Raw genomic sequence first — 17,148 nt, 5'->3', positions numbered from 1 at the left:
GGTTAGGGTTATGAAAACGATAAGTCTGAGGGTCGAGGCAAGTTTACGGCTGTGTTCAGCAGGTTAAAGAAAGGTTGGGACATTGGTTCTTTTTCGATTTTGGACGAGCCAAAAATTTTGTATATACTAGTATAGGTGTCTATGACCATAACATGCTATGGAATATATACATATTTTTTCAGGGAAAACATTTTTTTTTAAGGCCTCAAATATATTTTTTAGCATTTGTACTATGGAATTCACAGTCTTGACTTAGTTTTTCCACAATTTTAAATGAGTAATCACATGTTTTCAGAAGTTCCTATGGCTTCAATTACGTTTTAGGGCTCAACTTAGGGTTAGGGTTAGGAAAACGATAAGTCTGAGGGTCGAGGCAAGTTCACGGCTGTGTTCAGCAGGTTAAAGAAAGGTTGGGACATTGGTTCTTTTTCGATTTTGGACGAGCCAAAAATTTTGTATATACTAGTATAGGTACCTTTGACCATAACAAGCTATGGAATATATACATATTTTTTCAGGGAAAACATTTTTTTTTAAGGCCTCAAATATATTTTTTAGCATTTGTACTATGGAATTCACAGTCTTGACTTAGTTTTTCCACAATTTTAAATGAGTAATCACATGTTTTCAGAAGTTCCTGTGGCTTCAATTACGTTTTAGGGCTCAACTTAGGGTTAGGGTTATGAAAACGATAAGTCTGAGGGTCGAGGCAAGTTTACGGCTGTGTTCAGCAGGTTAAAGAAAGGTTGGGACATTGGTTCTTTTTCGATTTTGGACGAGCCAAAAATTTTGTATATACTAGTATAGGTACCTATGACCATAACATGCTATGGAATATATACATATTTTTTCAGGGAAAACATTTTTTTTTAAGGCCTCAAATATATTTTTTAGCATTTGTACTATGGAATTCACAGTCTTGACTTAGTTTTTCCACAATTTTAAATGAGTAATCACATGTTTTCAGAAGTTCCTATGGCTTCAATTATGTTTTAGGGCTCAACTTAGGGTTAGGGTTATGAAAACGATAAGTCTGAGGGTCGAGGCACGTTTACGGCTGTGTTCAGCAGGTTAAAGAAAGGTTGGGACATTGGTTCTTTTTCGATTTTGGACGAGCCAAAAATTTTGTATATACTAGTATAGGTACCTATGACCATAACAAGCTATGGAATATATACATATTTTTTCAGGGAAAACATTTTTTTTTTTAAGGCCTCAAATATATTTTTTAGCATTTGTACTATGGAATTCGCGGTCTTGACTTAGTCTTTCCACAATTTTAAATGAGTAATCACATGTTTTCAGAAGTTCCTATGGCTTCAATTATGTTTTAGGGCTCAACTTAGGGTTAGGGTTATGAAAACGATAAGTCTGAGGGTCGAGGCAAGTTTACGGCTGTGTTCAGCAGGTTAAAGAAAGGTTGGGACATTGGTTCTTTTTCGATTTTGGACGAGCCAAAAATTTTGTATATACTAGTATAGGTACCTATGACCATAACAAGCTATGGAATATATACATATTTTTTCAGGGAAAACATTTTTTTTTTAAGGCCTCAAATATATTTTTTAGCATTTGTACTATGGAATTCGCAGTCTTGACTTAGTCTTTCCACAATTTTAAATGAGTAATCACATGTTTTCAGAAGTTCCTATGGCTTCAATTATGTTTTAGGGCTCAACTTAGGGTTAGGTTTATGAAAACGATAAGTCTGAGGGTCGAGGCAAGTTTACGGCTGTGTTCAGCAGGTTAAAGAAAGGTTAGGACATTGGTTCTTTTTTGATTTTGGACGAGCCAAAACTTTTGTATATACTAGTATAGGTGTCTATGACCATAACAAGCTATGGAATATATACATATTTTTTCAGGGAAAACATTTTTTTTTAAGGCCTCAAATATATTTTTTAGCATTTGTACTATGGAATTCACAGTCTTGACTTAGTTTTTTCACAATTTTAAATGAGTAATCACATGTTTTCAGAAGTTCCTATGGCTTCAATTACGTTTTAGGGCTCAACTTAGGGTTAGGGTTAGGAAAACGATAAGTCTGAGGGTCAGGCAAGTTCACGGCTGTGTTCAGCAGGTTAAAGAAAGGTTGGGACATTGGTTCTTTTTCGATTTTGGACGAGCCAAAAATTTTGTATATACTAGTATAGGTACCTTTGACCATAACAAGCTATGGAATATATACATATTTTTTCAGGGAAAACATTTTTTTTTAAGGCCTCAAATATATTTTTTAGCATTTGTACTATGGTATTCACAGTCTTGACTTAGTTTTTCCACAATTTTAAATGAGTAATCACATGTTTTCAGAAGTTCCTGTGGCTTCAATTACGTTTTAGGGCTCAACTTAGGGTTAGGGTTATGAAAACAATACCTATGGTACCTATGACCATAACAAGCTATGGAATATATACATATTTTTTTAGGGAAAACATTTTTTTTTTTTAACCCTCTGGGCTCGAGAGCTCCGCCGGCGAAGCTCGACAAGATGAAATTAACTTTCTTTTCTATTTGGATGATTAACTTCATGTGCTGTTATCATACACAGACGCAACAAAAACATCGACAGAAACCTTAGAATCGCGACTTTTCAATGCGCCCATTGGCAAAAAATATAAATTGTTTTAAATGTTCCAAATTTGATTAAATAGATCATGTATGCTTCGCTAAACTTTACTCATTACTATGTGAATTTCGCTCAGCAGGAAGTCCGCCCAAATCGCATTCACATGTTAACAACATTATAATTACTCTCCATAGAAGGAGACTAAAGGAGGGGCGATGCGAGATCCATGTGAGAAATGCCAAGTCTGAGAAAGCGGGATAGAGTGTCACAGAGTGTCGCCTAATTCACTTCTTTTGAGGTGAACATTTAATTTAATTTTGGGAAATGGTCCGTCCAGAAGCCGACACTGATGAAGAGCGGTGTCATTTCGAACAGCGAACTGATCCAGCTGAGGATCAACTTCATGCGTAAGTATATTTCTTATGGTCATATTGGTAAATATGTGTACTGTATTGCAACATATCTGTGTGTTTGTAGGAATATCCAGCAATGTGCGCGTTTGTAAATTCCCACACTACGAAAGATTCGAACTATTGCATCTCAAAATTATAGGCTAGGCTCTCTGCGTCTGGTTGTGTTAGAAGTATCAGGTAGACTGTATGTTTTTCGATCATATTCGTAATAAATAGCTCATGCCTGGCGTGTAGTGGCGTGGCTAGGATTCTAAAACTGATGTCCTTGCACAATCGATATTAGCATACTCTAAGTAAGTTCGGGAAATTGCAATAAAATAACCACTTAGCTAAACAGACCTAGCCTAGTTCAGATTGAGGCATTGTTAGTGATGAGTTGCGTGTAGTTTAGTTGGAATATCAGTGTTTATTTAGTTGAGCTAATGTTTTTTTATTGATAGCTTGCATTATTTGTAAATGTGTGCTGTATTACATTCTCTGTGTGTTTGTAGGAATATTCACTAATATGCGCGCTTGTAAATTCCCACACTACGAATGATTCTAACCATTGCTTCACAAAATTATAGGCTACCTCTCTGCGTCTGGTTGTGTTTGTTTGGTTCTTTGTTTGTATATGATGTCACATTTCATAAATTTTGTTTTCATTAGTTAGTGGTTTGTCCCTTTTTTGTAAAGCACATTTAATTTTCACCTGTTGAAGGAAATGTGCAAAATAAATAAAGTTTGATTTGATTTCACATTTCCTGACAATTTTCTTTTTATTATATTTGCAGAGATGTTGATCAGGAAACATGGCCTAGTTCACCACTAGCTAAGAGGCCAGGCAGACGTTGCAAGAGTACACCAGTCTCATCTCATCTTCCATGCAGTTTACTTCAATAAATGTTCTAAAATCAAAAGTTGTCTTTGTTTCTGTCTTCTAAATGGCTCACTGAGTCTTTGTCTTAGTGGTGGGGAGGCATGCGTCCAGCTGTGAATAGCCTACTTAGCTGGCAGGTATTCCTACCCAATGCATATTCATTACAGAAAGGCCATTTGCCCTCCCATTCTCACCTGATGTTGAAAAATAGTAGTCACAACACTAACTTTTAGCAATTTATTTTATATTTCTCATTGGATTTGCTAAAATATTTTGTCATCTTTTGATACCCAAGACCTTGAAGAACACATTTCAGTGACCAAAAGTCTTATTCACAATTGTTTAGTGTGTTTTATTACAACATTCCTGTGCATGTTCAAAACTTCTGTTTACAGTTTGTGTGTTTTTAGAGCAGTTTACAATCCACACATTATTATGACCTACGTACTGCTGCCATATTGTTGTAGCTGAGTTTGTGCTAAAAACAAAGATATGAAACACTTTGGAATCACTGTATATAGAGTTGATGAAATTTACACAAATGTCAGAGCATCGCACAATCACCAGTGTGCCTCATTTTACCCTTAGACCCCAGAGAGTTAATGAAGATTTTCTGAGTGAGACAGCTTGTGGGAGCAGCCTACTTGATTGCTGAGGAGCATGTCCATGTCCCTGCTGTGGCTAAATTTAAGAAGTTCAGTTACTGTTGTTGGTTTCTGGTTAAGGATCAAGGCTGGAAATTTAAATGAGAAATCTCCAATATTGTATTCATTATTCTTCACAAATAAACGGCCGAAGGCAGTAAAAATGTATAAAACACAATTTCCATGATTTTATGTATAGTTAAATAAACATTATGGGTGTGAACCCCACCCCACCCCTGAAATGCATAGCCCAAATGTCTGCAGATGCTTACGGGTCCACAATCATTCTTCACCTCCCCACTCAACAATCTCGATTCGACAGTTTGCAAAATTCGTTGGTTCAGTTCAGAATTTCTAACCACCCCCCGTGCTTTTCTGCTTGATCCTATGCTAATGTGTTTGCATGGATAATCACTGAGAATTTCACTGCCTTCAAAAGCCAACACTATGCAGTAGTGTTGTGCATAGTTGACAGCCAGGTGATTGGTGCACATCTATTAGGGAAAGGTTGTAGATCCTACCTGAGGCATCTCTTACCTGAGTCATGAATAGCTGGGAGCAGTAAAAGACACACACGGTGTGCAAAACACAATATTTGCTCCCTCGAGCAGACATGTTGGCACATGTCACTTGACACAGAGTCATGACGTCCGTGTCGGGGGAAAGCGCGTTGGATTGGGAGTGAGCCACTTCACGGGGAAAGCTGATAGCCAATTACAGCTGACATGTAACACTAGCCAGCACATAAAGGAGGGTAGCGTCCAGGTGTCCTTGGAACTGAGGCTATCTTAGCACTTTCCTGGGGAGCTCCGGCCCTTATTGCTACCTCAGAGTAAGGCAGGAGGTTGTGACAGTGATGAATTGATGTCAACTCTTGTCTGTGTCACTCTGGATGAGAAAGTCTGCCAAATGCCTGTATGTAAATGCAAATGTGGCGTCTGTGTGTACATCATAGCATTTAAATATTTGACATGCAAAGGTTTTCAGTTTATCTTATTTGCTTCTCTTCCTATAGTTTGATGTGTTGTAGAATTTATGAAAGTGCTAATTAACCAGATCAAGCAATTGTACGGGTCAATTATGAAAGCAGTTTCAAAATTTGACCTTTTACTTTGACATAAAGATGTTTTTTGTTTATTTGTAAACAAAGTTTGGTGAGACTTTGCTGGCTGCTGAAACTGCCAATGTGTTTTTGTCAGGAAAAACATTGACACCTACTGTACATTCATCTACAGGTCAGCCTTAGGGATGAACATTGACTGAATCTAGCACAGTGTGTTCAAGCTCCATCTGGAGAGCAGTTCTGTCTAATTGAAATATATTTAATTTCATTATGTGATGTTTGTTTCCAAGTCCGCCCTTTTTTTCCCCACACCAGTGTGGAAGTGCGTCGGATCGGTTTCACGCATGGCAGGATAGAATGTGCTCTCTCCTGGCTCAGAGTGCACACTGGGCACCATGTTGGCTCTGCTCAGATACCCTGCTCATGGCCTTATTGTCTTGCCATATAATCCTCAGATACATGTGTGGGTCTCTGAAGCTCAACGAAGCGTGAACATCCTTGGTACAGCCCCTGCCAAATTCAGCTGCGGATGAAAGTTGCAAGCTTGTTTTCGTGCATTAGCATTAGGCTAACGTGTGCGTGCATGCAGCACGTACGCATAACAGCACAGCATGTGTTCATTTTGTTTAGCTGCACAGCAGTAGAAAATATAAATCGCATTGGTGTGTTTGCTGTATGCATCCAAGTCTGCGGAGTGACCCGCTGGGCGAAGTCTGCAGAATTACAGATGGCCAATCAGTGAAAGTGTACTGCCAAGCCTGACAGGAAATCATAGCCTTCAACTCACTGCTCATGTCAACAGCTCAGGAAGACACCTGCTGTATGACACACATACATACGCAGCAGGGTGGATTGCAGTTTGTGTTACTGTAATAGCCATGTGGGTGATAGGTGTCTCAGTCTTACCGTGTTGTGCGCTCCTGCCCTGACAGATTGTGCGGCTTCGAGCCCTTCTTTGACGACAGGGGAGACCAGTACATGTTCAAGAGGATTCTGAATTGTGACTATGAGTTTGTCTCCCCCTGGTGGGATGATGTATCTCTTAATGCCAAGGATCTGGTGAGTACCTGGTGGATGAGGTTTGGCTTTTAAATTGTAACAAATCTCAATAACAAATTTAATATATATATATTTAATATATATATTTATGTCTATATATTTGATGAGTGAACTGATACCTTGAGTGTTTGCCCTCAGTCAAAGTTGAATGTTATGCTGAGTGGACACAGTATATTATATGCTGATATATTATATCAATTGTGTTAATTAGTCACAGAAATGTAAAACTATAATAAGGAAGCTGTAAGCACTGTTCCTGTAATGAATCCTGGATCAAGTAATAAAGTTCACATTTCCATCCCCTTATAGATTTACATATTGCTGTAGTATTGTAAATTCAAAATGTACAGCTGATGTCAGAGAAGGTTTTGAATCACAGAAGACCAGTCTGTTGTCCCCATATGACATATTTTTATTGAACTATTTAATCTATTTGGGAATTTACCTATGATTTAGCTTTTAAGCTTTGATATGTGAAATCAAAGCCTTTATTTATTCGGGTGTACTGTCCAGACTTTGAGACTTCTGTCGAGTCTATTACTAGTGTACAGTAGCTCAGAGTTACAGCGTTATCGCACATTGAATGATCTGAAGATTTAACTGTAGGGTGGTAATGTCTAGCTTATGTTGCTTTCTTTTGTGTTGTCTGGTAGTGTAATGTTACTACACAGGGCAACCTGCTCTAACCTAGCGACAAGGAATGGTTTACTGAATATTGCTGAGCACAGAATACACGCCACTTCTGGGGGATATAAGCACAATTTAAATCCAGTTTCCTAGACTTTTAATATGCTTTAAACCAGTTTGACGAATTACGTGCAAATACAACTTTTTCATAACCTCGGGCTGCCTCCCAGATCTCTTCCTGATTTTACACAGAATGACTTACAGTATTGCGCAGTTGTTTAATTGCATGTATCACACACTAACACACCCTCACTGAGATTCTAAATACAGTAGCAGCCTGCTATTCTGACACCCACCCTCTGTATGGTTTGTGGCAATAATTGGCCATAGCATCATCCACGGAGGGAGGATTTTTTTCAGCAGGGTCGTACAAGAGATACTTGTCTCAGTCCCAGTTCCCTGAATTTTAAGTTATTTAAGTTCACCCGTACACAGTGTACAGAAAGGCTAATGAGTAAATTCTAAGTATATGATTCAATTTAACACCAGATTATTTTCAATACATTTCTTATGTCTAATACATGTGCCCCTTAGGTGAAGAAGCTGATTGTTCAGGATCCAAAGAAGCGTCTGACAACCCTGCAGGCACTGGAGCACCCCTGGGTGACTGGGAAGGCAGTTAATTTTGCCCATATGGACACCGCCCAGAAGAAGCTCCAGGAGTTCAATGCTCGCCGCAAGCTCAAGGCAGGTCTACTGTCATAAGCTTGGCTGCTTTGTGAATATGAAGCACCAGTGCTCTTAGAGAGATGGCTTGTTTATTTGTTACTCTGTACATTGAAATATTTGCTTTTTGCTGTTGCCGTATGCTACGGTTGTTGCTGTAGCTAGACTGCGGACTTTCAATGAGCTCAATTATGAATCGAGAGGAATAACCAAGAGAAGCCAAGGAGGGTGCTTTTGAATTGCCCTGGGATGCTCGAATGAGTATTACTGAGCAAAACTTAATTTTCATGAACTGCCTCTGATGAGACTGCAACTACTGTGCCGCTGGCTGGCTGCTCTGAAATTGTAGAGTCCTGTGGGGCAGGGGTGAAGGGTCTGCACTTTATTATTAAGTCAGATTTCGTGGAGGAGGGGGTCTTTGATGAACGTGGGCGATTTGTTTCATGGACCGCAAACTGACTGAAACTAGATGCTGGAGTTGGGTGGGAGGGCAAAACTACTATGACCTATGAGTAGAAGAGACAAAGTGGCTGGCTGGTAGTTGCCACCTAACATGAGGAACCGACGTAGCCAGTTAGGCAGCCCATGAAAATGTATTCATTTTGTTTGGTAATGCTAATTCGAGCATCCTGGGGAATTAAAATCTCTTGTAAATATTTTGCATGCTTTTGGCAGGCAGCCGTGAAGGCCGTGGTAGCCTCCACCAGGCTGGGCAGTGCCGGCAGTCACGGCAGCAGTGACAGCAGCAAGAACAGCTGTAGCCACTCTCCCATCCAGGAGGGGGCACCTGAGGGCCGTCCGCAGGAAGACCAGCAGCAGACCCATGAGGAGAACTCCTAGGCCTCTCCTCGGTCCTCCTCCACGCCCAAGGCCAGAAGCCCTTGCACTGGAGGCACCCTCATCCCATGGGACAGCTGAACGGTGGACTCTACCGGTGCAAAAATAACTGCTGTGTCACATTTCTTGGACTGGGAGCAGTGATGGCCTCTCACAGATTTTATTGCATGTGACTGTTTATCAATTATGAAATGCTACCCGCACGAGACTGCGCAACGTGACTCGGCACAGTGTCATTACATGCCAACAAGTATTTGAAAACTGCGTGAAGCTGAAACTTCCCCCTGAAAAAGCCTGTTTCCTAGGCTACAGTGAGGAGCTTCATTGACATAGATGTCTCTTCTTTCAGCTTTTTGTGATGATTGCATTTTAGTAGAGTTTACAGTAGTTTACATTATTTTTTATTTAGCTAATTATGACATCATATCTTCTTATGTACAACAAAACATTCTAGGACAGAAGCTGATTGTTCATTATGAATACCATACCATTTTGCTTTGGTAGAACCAAGATACTTTAAATGTTTACAGAACTTCTTTAGATTTATATGCAAAGTACATTCCATTAGAATAACAGATGGAAGACAATTTCCGAAATGGCCATAAATTGTAACTTTACCAGATCTTGTAAAGAGAATGCCTTATTGTATCTTATTCACTGGTTTATACAATTTATGAGAGACAAGTGTTTCCTATCTTGTTGACTATTAGACTATAAAAGCATGGGGAAAATACATGCTTTGCACAAGTATGAGGAGCCATCCATGTACAATGCAGAATATCATCCAAGTTCATAAAAATATCTGCAAGTTTTGGCATAAAGGACAGTTTACTTTTCTATACCAAAACACCCAGTTTACAATTTAGAAGTACTGGTCCCCAGTTTCTACTGGGGAACAGATAAGTATGTCAACCGAATAATCAGCATTAGTGCCAAATACACTTGCTCTTAAAGACTGTATTGCTTTTTTAAAAATTTGGTTCAATGGAAATGTACCTCCCCTACCCATATGTTAATATAACTATACATAGAGTTTGTTAATGTGTGAAAATATTTAATTAAATATTTAGTTTATTAATATCTATTACTGGCTATTGGGCTGAATCTATCATAACAGGCAGCTTTCGAAAAAGAAATGTATGTTTATAGCATATTTGTAAAAGAAAAAAGAAATTGCTGTTTTTTGACCTGAGCAATGTACTCATCAGCATGTTTGTTTGTTTTTAATTCTAGCATCAGGGAATGTCATGGAACAGGTGTTTTTGGTTCCTTTTTCCCCTCTCAGTTAGTGGCTAGTTAAAGCCAGGGGATAAAAGAAGAGAAGGCAAGATGGCTGTTTTGCATGTGGGAATGTTAAACTGCTGCAGTAGTCTTTCAATAATGCACTATATTTTATGGATGTACATGTATGAGAAAGTCTTTGTTAAACACTGTACAGTGTTGGCGGCCACCTGTAGGCCATATAATATATTATAGGGTCAGTTTTGTATATTTAAAAGGGACATCCTGACACTTTAAACAGGTTTGACATCAGAGAATATAATGTTTAAAAGACAATTATTTTAGATGGCTTATAAAGGAGGATACCCTCAGATTACACACTAGTTGTTGAGCAGAGAAGATTTTACTGGGGTCGTGTAATGCAGATGGATCTAGAGGCTGAGGTTTGGCAAGACCATGCCCACTTTAACCGGACTCGTGAAGAGTTTGTCACAGTGTTTATAGATGGTAAGTACACAAATGTATCACCTCAAAATAGTTAAGGTTAATGTCCTTTTTATTACATAACCTAGTTTAAAATGGCTGGATTTCCCTTTTGTATATCGGTTTGTATATCAGTATGTTTCTGTATTCAAGGGAACATTTGAAAATGCGTGTAAAAACACAAATGGTAATTTGAAATGGTATTTAATAGGATTGGTTTGGTCTGTATTCAATCATTAAAAAATAAACAAGTAAATAAACAAAAAACATTTTTTTTTTTTGGCATGAACTCTAGAAAATAATTCTTATGGTCCTGTGTAGCTGTTGTTTCAAAACTAGAATGGAACTATTTTGGTTAAAATAAGAGCTGAATGCATAAATATGAAGCACAGCTCTACATACTGAAAAAAATAAATTAAACTCAATTATGTTCCTTTGGCAATATACAGGGGGGGGGGCTTATTTTGGTGCATTTAGCAGCCATTAGTAAGTGGTGTAACATGCAGCAGAGTGGATGCACTCCATATCAGGGAGTGGCCTCCAGAGGAACACTACAGACTGACGAAATGACCACTGCAATGATACTGACAGATCCAAACAAAATGCATTTAATAGGAATGTTTCAATACATCAAAACAAAATACATATTTAAAACTGAGGATAACATGAAAAACATTTTTTCCCCTTTTAAATGCATAATATACTGTACAGAACAATCACTCTTAGGATCTTTATAAATGCTACAATTGGACCAATGGGGGGAAAAAGACAATATCTCATAACATAAAATTTGCTTATAGCGCTCTGGATAAGAGCGTCTGCCAAATGCCTGTAATGTAATTTAGAAGAGCATAGGTATATGCACTTTCCTTCATAAACTACACTTGTGTAAAACAACTGCATTTGATATTTTTTAAATGTAAATGGTCAGTATTAAGTAAATAATTGTAAATTCACTGCTTAAAAAAACAATGAATATTGTTCAACAAGTACACACAGATGTGATTTACAGGCTCCTATCACCTTGCTTCAAACAATGAGGATTGTAGTCAAGTCTGAAATGCTGATAAGGCCATACAAATCTAACATGCACTCTTCACAATTAAATTACCCGTCCTTGTAAGGCTATGCCCTATATATCTTGCAATGACAGCTTGGTAAGTGGATAAGCTTATCTGCCAAAGGAATAAACTAGTAGTTGCAGTACCAAGCTTACCGAGCTCATTATCATAAGTGAAATTTGACTGGGATGAAAGAACATAGTGAGCTGCTTCTACACCAGCACTAACTAACTCCAAACTAATATTCTATTCTATACAGTATTACTGGTCAGAGCGCAAATACCATCCCAGAATATGTCTGATTCTGTATTAAAACTAGGAGTTTAATTTTGTGATTATCAGGCAGATGAGGCTTGATTAGCATATTATGCAAATAAGACGAAATCCTCAATAATTCTGAATGAACTACGAATTTCAAACTGGGTGATTTAATAGAATTTTAGGACTAACTCCCGTTCAGTTCTTCTGGCTGTTCCTACTGGATTACATACAGTACTATAGATTTATGGTTACAACATTTATAACTAAGAAATGCACAGAAACAACAAGGCCTACTGTAGGTATGACAATACACATTAATTGTTAATTGACTCTTAACACTTTGGTTACATTCCCTGTGACATTCATGCTGGCTGTATGGGTTTATCACAACATATAATTCTTAAACATTTAAAATGCATTCAATAAATAAAATCTATGGAGGTAAGTTTCAATATTATATATGCAATGATATATATAATACATAATATTACTGTTAACGCTAAAAAACTCAGAAGTCTACACAGTATCCCATAAATTAGCACCATTGATTTATAGTAAATCACTGAATAGTCTATTGCATGCACTGTCTTTCCAATATAACTGTCAGAAACTTTAATATATATCCAGAGAAAATCCAATTGCACACTAGACCTTTCATTCCATTTTTAATTTCTCTGGTATTTGCTAAAATATGAATCCCATGGTATTCCATCAGTTTTTTTTTTTTTATGAAATCAGCACAATGTATATTTGTTATTTATGTTGTTTTGTCACAAAACTATCATGATTTGTAATTTGTCCTTTGAGGAGAACACCTCAAAGGGCAAAAAAATGCATTATATTATATTATATTATATTATTATTATTATTATTATTATTATTATTATTATTATTAATAATAATAATAATAATAATAATAATAATAATAATAATAATCGTAATACTATTAATAACAATAATAATATTAATAATAATAATAATAATAATAATAGATTTGAATGATTTCACATTTAACAGTGCAACAGGATGCATACATCCATAAAGAACAGGACTGATGTCGATTGTAGATAAGAGAAGGAAAGGTAACGGGCTATACCTATTCAAAGCAACCCTGAGTTAAATTGTGCTGGAGCTGTGATGGTAATGGAAGGAGTGGCGGGGGCTCAGCAGAAGGCGTTGATCACTTCAGCGCCCGTCGCAAGTCCACAAAGAAGTTGACCAGGGTGCTGGCCATGGCAGTGTCCACTGCAGACTTGGGGAGCATCCCTCGGAGGTCAGTCTGGATGTAGCCCGTTAGCAGGCTCTGAGCTGGGCTCGCTTCTTCCGGCACGCAGAACCAGCCGCAGGGGTGATTGAAGCCCCTGACGAAGCTCTGGTGCTGTTCCCCATGTTCCACGCTGATGCCTGCCCAGAAACAATCAAAGGAGCGCTAAGTGGCTGAGCACCAACACAGCCGACATCGGCACCACTTCCTACCATGCGGCAGCCTCTGAGAATTAACACACATGCACCCTTTTGAAAGGATTTCAGAATATCATCTGGAAGGCAGGATTTTTTTTTGATGGAGGCTCAACAGTTTGAATTTAACTAACCAGGGTGAGTGACAGATCATTGCTAGTAATTTTTTGGTAAACCTTTATAACTTTTTGGAAACACTATATTCTTTTAAAATCTAGTCCGTGGTGAAATGGCTATTTGCTATAACTGGACCTGTACAAGCATTGTTGAATGTTTTCTATATAGAAGTTGATGGAAGACATTAAGTCCTTTCGTTATGCAAGTGGAGTTCCAAAACACAGCTCTCTTGCCTAAGAACACAAATATCTGTTGTATTAGATTGAATGTTGTGAGCGTTGTTAATCTGGAATTCAAAAACAATTAAGGTAATCTCAAAAATACATGTCAATATTTACCGAAATCAATAAGAAATGATGATATTCAAATAATGAAATGTCATCAAATATGTTATAGTTCACTGCCACCACCCAGCACAAAAGTGCAAGAGGAAACTGCCCTATACAACTTCAATGATTCATATTAAAATGACTGGCTAATGAGCCTGCTAGATGTCTCATGAATATTGGCAGGTACACTAACCACAGGACAGAAGGCCATCTTGGTAGTCTGTAGTGTAAGAAAAGTCGATGAACTCCCTGGGAGCGATGATGTTCCATAGCTGTCCGGCTGTTGTATATCGCATCACACAGCACTCCTTCTGTAGAAAGCAATACGGATTTTACATTCAGTAAATGCTATTCATTTTTATTTTGACAGGCAAAAACGATTCTGATGACATTTACACATGTACTATGCATGTACATGGTTTACTAACAAAACAGCATTCCTAGCATGGATGTATACAATACAATGTTAAAAATGCATTCAGGATGAATGAATACATTTGCACTGTATGCACGGTGTCCAGTAAGTTGAATTTTCATTTACAGAAATGAATTTTAAATAAAATATGCAACAAATAAATAAATATACTTTTGGAAGTAAAATGATGAAAACCTACCTTATCAAATGTTTTTACAATGTCCATTGACGTCATCAAACTATCCCAGTCCAGTCGGAATGGTCCAGGGCGAATATAATCGACTATTCTTTTGGGAGTGTCCTTTACAATACCTTGGGCTTTATACCTATTAACAACCAAAATAAATGCTGAATAAAGTGAATCACAATACTATTGACCTCAAAGTCTTAGTTTGTTGTGTGATCTTTATGAACATTGTATAATATGCACAAAGCTCAGTTAAAAATTTGAAACTGTTTATTTAATAACACAATTTCATAATGTAAAGGTACAGCAGGGAAGCAGTATGAAATAATATTATTGAAGATGCTTACAGAAATCCATTGAATTCCTCTGATGGCTTTCTCCATACTTTTACATCTTTCTGTAAAATGGTGAAAGAATCTATCAAATATGAATGCCATGAATGAAGAGGTATTCATATAGTCTTCAGGTGTATAAAACATTGCGACAAACCATCATAAATATCTCTGACACAATATCATAAATGACTGAACAGATATGGGAGAGCAAAAGACAAAGTGCAAAGAGTGAGTTTTGCTTTATGTAACAAAATGGGATGGTGTTTGTTTTAGAAAAGGAATGCTCTTTCTTTCATACGTATGCAAACCTAGTGAAATGTATCTCCCACTTTATCACTGACAAAGTCAAACAAATGCAGATTAATACATATTTAACATTGTAAAGGTAGGACTATATTAATACAATTAAATATAAATTTGTTGTCTATCTTAAATAATTATTTTTATTATATGACAGCAATGCTTTGGTGTATTTGTTTTGGTGAATAACCTCCATGTCATTCATTCAAAATCAGTGTTTTCATGACCAATCTATTCTCACTCTGCCCAGGACCAAGATATACTAAAACCTGAACTCATGGTAATAATGATTGTCCAAAAAAGCCACATGATTTGGAAAGAACTACCCGCAACAGTTTCTTTCCACAATCCTCTCTGAAAATATATTTATACCTGTTAAATATACATATTATGTTATATTACAAATATATATATATATATATATATATATATATATATATATATATATATATATATGTAATATTCCAAAATTCCACTGAAGGAAACACATTTAACCCACCGAATGCTTCGCCAACCTCCATTCATCATCCTCAATGCTGTGGTAAGATATTAGCGTGTTCTCCAGCTGTGTGGTCAGAACACTGGTATCTGGTAGACTTCCCATTTGGCCCTGGCACAAGAACAGAAACAAACAAACAAAAAAAGCATTAATGTTACAGATGGTATAAGCTCAGATGTGGAAAATGCCATTTTTTATGAAAGAAATGAATAGCAAAAACAAATTAGACTACTACTGAATCACCAGCACATATAGCAACTACCCAGTGGCAGGGGGCTCATTTAAAAAATGGTGCAGAATCTTTCGCTTGTTGGTTCAGGAGGGGGAGGGCTTTCCCTGGCTTGGTCACTCAAAACTTTCAGATGTCACACGGTGTTCCCTCAAACAGTGAATTTCACCTCATTATGAATCACTTAGTGATTATTAGGGGGTTTGGAGCACTGGTCCAATTAAATGACATATAAATAAGATTTCAGAGACACTGATTCAAGCATGTCTTAGGAGCAGTGCAGTGCCAAAGACATATTTGTTTATGCACCTACTACATGCTTCCACATACATAAATATTATGAGTGTATGATAAAAGAAACAGCTTAATTTTGAGATCTCTATTTATATGATATAGGGGGTGAGGGGAGTGTGCATACAGGTATAGCAAACACTACCACTTTGGTGACAGAAATCTGATTTTTAAAAACTTACATTTAAATTACACAGTTCTGCCATGATCTAGCTAGCTACAGTCATGGAGGCTACAAAAGACACAGAAATTTGGTAAATTGATAACGCTAAATAACATTTTCTAATTAGAAACCACGTTGGCACACTTTTTCTTAACAGTCTTAATGTCGACTCCAGCAAGCTACAGTAGGCCATATTACGGTAGCCTATTGCTACATACACAGATAATCAGTTATAGTGAGTATAATAGAATGTATTAATTTCAATGAATGCAAATTCATTTCTATGAATGCGAATATTGAAACATGAATGTGAGTAGCCTATTGCGTACATAGATAGCCTATAGCCTAATTGCTCAAAACAATATTTTTATATACATAAATAAAATAAATCTATTCAGTCTCGATGGTCCCTGTTATTACATCAATCAGATTATCAGACCACTACCTGGTACGGAAAATGAACACAATAACCACCATGCTCTATTCTGTCTAAATCATACATTTGTTTTCCATACCTTTAAATCTCCAAATGTATTCCCTTTTCTTTCAATTAGTTCGGCTCTCAAGTCGACACTGTAACTGCAAGTAGGCGGATACCGCGTGAGCGACGCACGATTGAATTGACTAAACAAAAGACCAATGAGATAAAAAGGTTTTCTCTCTTGGTTACCACCCTGTATTTGGTTTCTCTAGATTTGTATATTAGCTGCAAGTGATTGGTAAATCTATAAGAGAGGGCGTTAAATGTTGGGACGAAAACGTTTTTCATTCGCCAATGCAAACAACGTAGAAGCCCATTGGTTTTAAAACCGTCGGATGTTCGTTTGTTTTGGAAAACGGGGGAAATAGAGAAAATAACAAAGTCAGAGTTAGGTTTGGCACAACCTAGATTTCTCATTGGTATTGTAAACATTAATCGTAATAATAATAACAGTTCAGACGGCGGGCCTATAAATAGCCCTAATAGTATAAAATGGCACATGAATCACGGTTGTGAAGCTC

The 17,148-nt window shown here is 37.3% G+C and overlaps 2 protein-coding genes across 2 annotated transcripts in view; one reads left to right on the top strand and one right to left on the bottom strand.

Annotated features, from left to right (window-relative positions):
• The window catches only part of camk4 (calcium/calmodulin-dependent protein kinase IV), a 63,003-nt gene extending 52,236 nt beyond the window's left edge, over positions 1 to 10,767 (top strand). The window contains exons 9-11 of the mRNA XM_035391928.1: positions 6,481 to 6,607; positions 7,829 to 7,985; positions 8,640 to 10,767. Of these exons, the coding sequence (XP_035247819.1) occupies positions 6,481 to 6,607; positions 7,829 to 7,985; positions 8,640 to 8,800 (445 nt within the window). The 3' untranslated portion in view covers positions 8,801 to 10,767. The remainder of the gene's footprint in view (positions 1 to 6,480; positions 6,608 to 7,828; positions 7,986 to 8,639) is intronic.
• Positions 10,768 to 12,794: 2,027 nt separating this feature from the next.
• Positions 12,795 to 16,800, bottom strand: stard4 (StAR-related lipid transfer (START) domain containing 4). Its single transcript, XM_035389993.1, has 6 exons — positions 16,662 to 16,800; positions 15,464 to 15,574; positions 14,677 to 14,726; positions 14,342 to 14,468; positions 13,921 to 14,038; positions 12,795 to 13,227 (listed from the first exon to the last, which is right to left on the bottom strand). Exons 2-6 carry the CDS (start codon positions 15,566 to 15,568, stop codon positions 13,004 to 13,006), a joined length of 624 nt encoding a protein of 207 aa, XP_035245884.1. The 5' UTR covers positions 15,569 to 15,574; positions 16,662 to 16,800; the 3' UTR covers positions 12,795 to 13,003.
• Positions 16,801 to 17,148: the final 348 nt, after the last annotated feature.

The sequence above is a fragment of the Anguilla anguilla genome, chromosome 14, assembly GCF_013347855.1.
Source record: "Anguilla anguilla isolate fAngAng1 chromosome 14, fAngAng1.pri, whole genome shotgun sequence".
Classification (NCBI taxonomy): Eukaryota; Metazoa; Chordata; class Actinopteri; order Anguilliformes; family Anguillidae; genus Anguilla; species Anguilla anguilla.
This window is presented reverse-complemented; position numbering and strand designations above follow the sequence as displayed.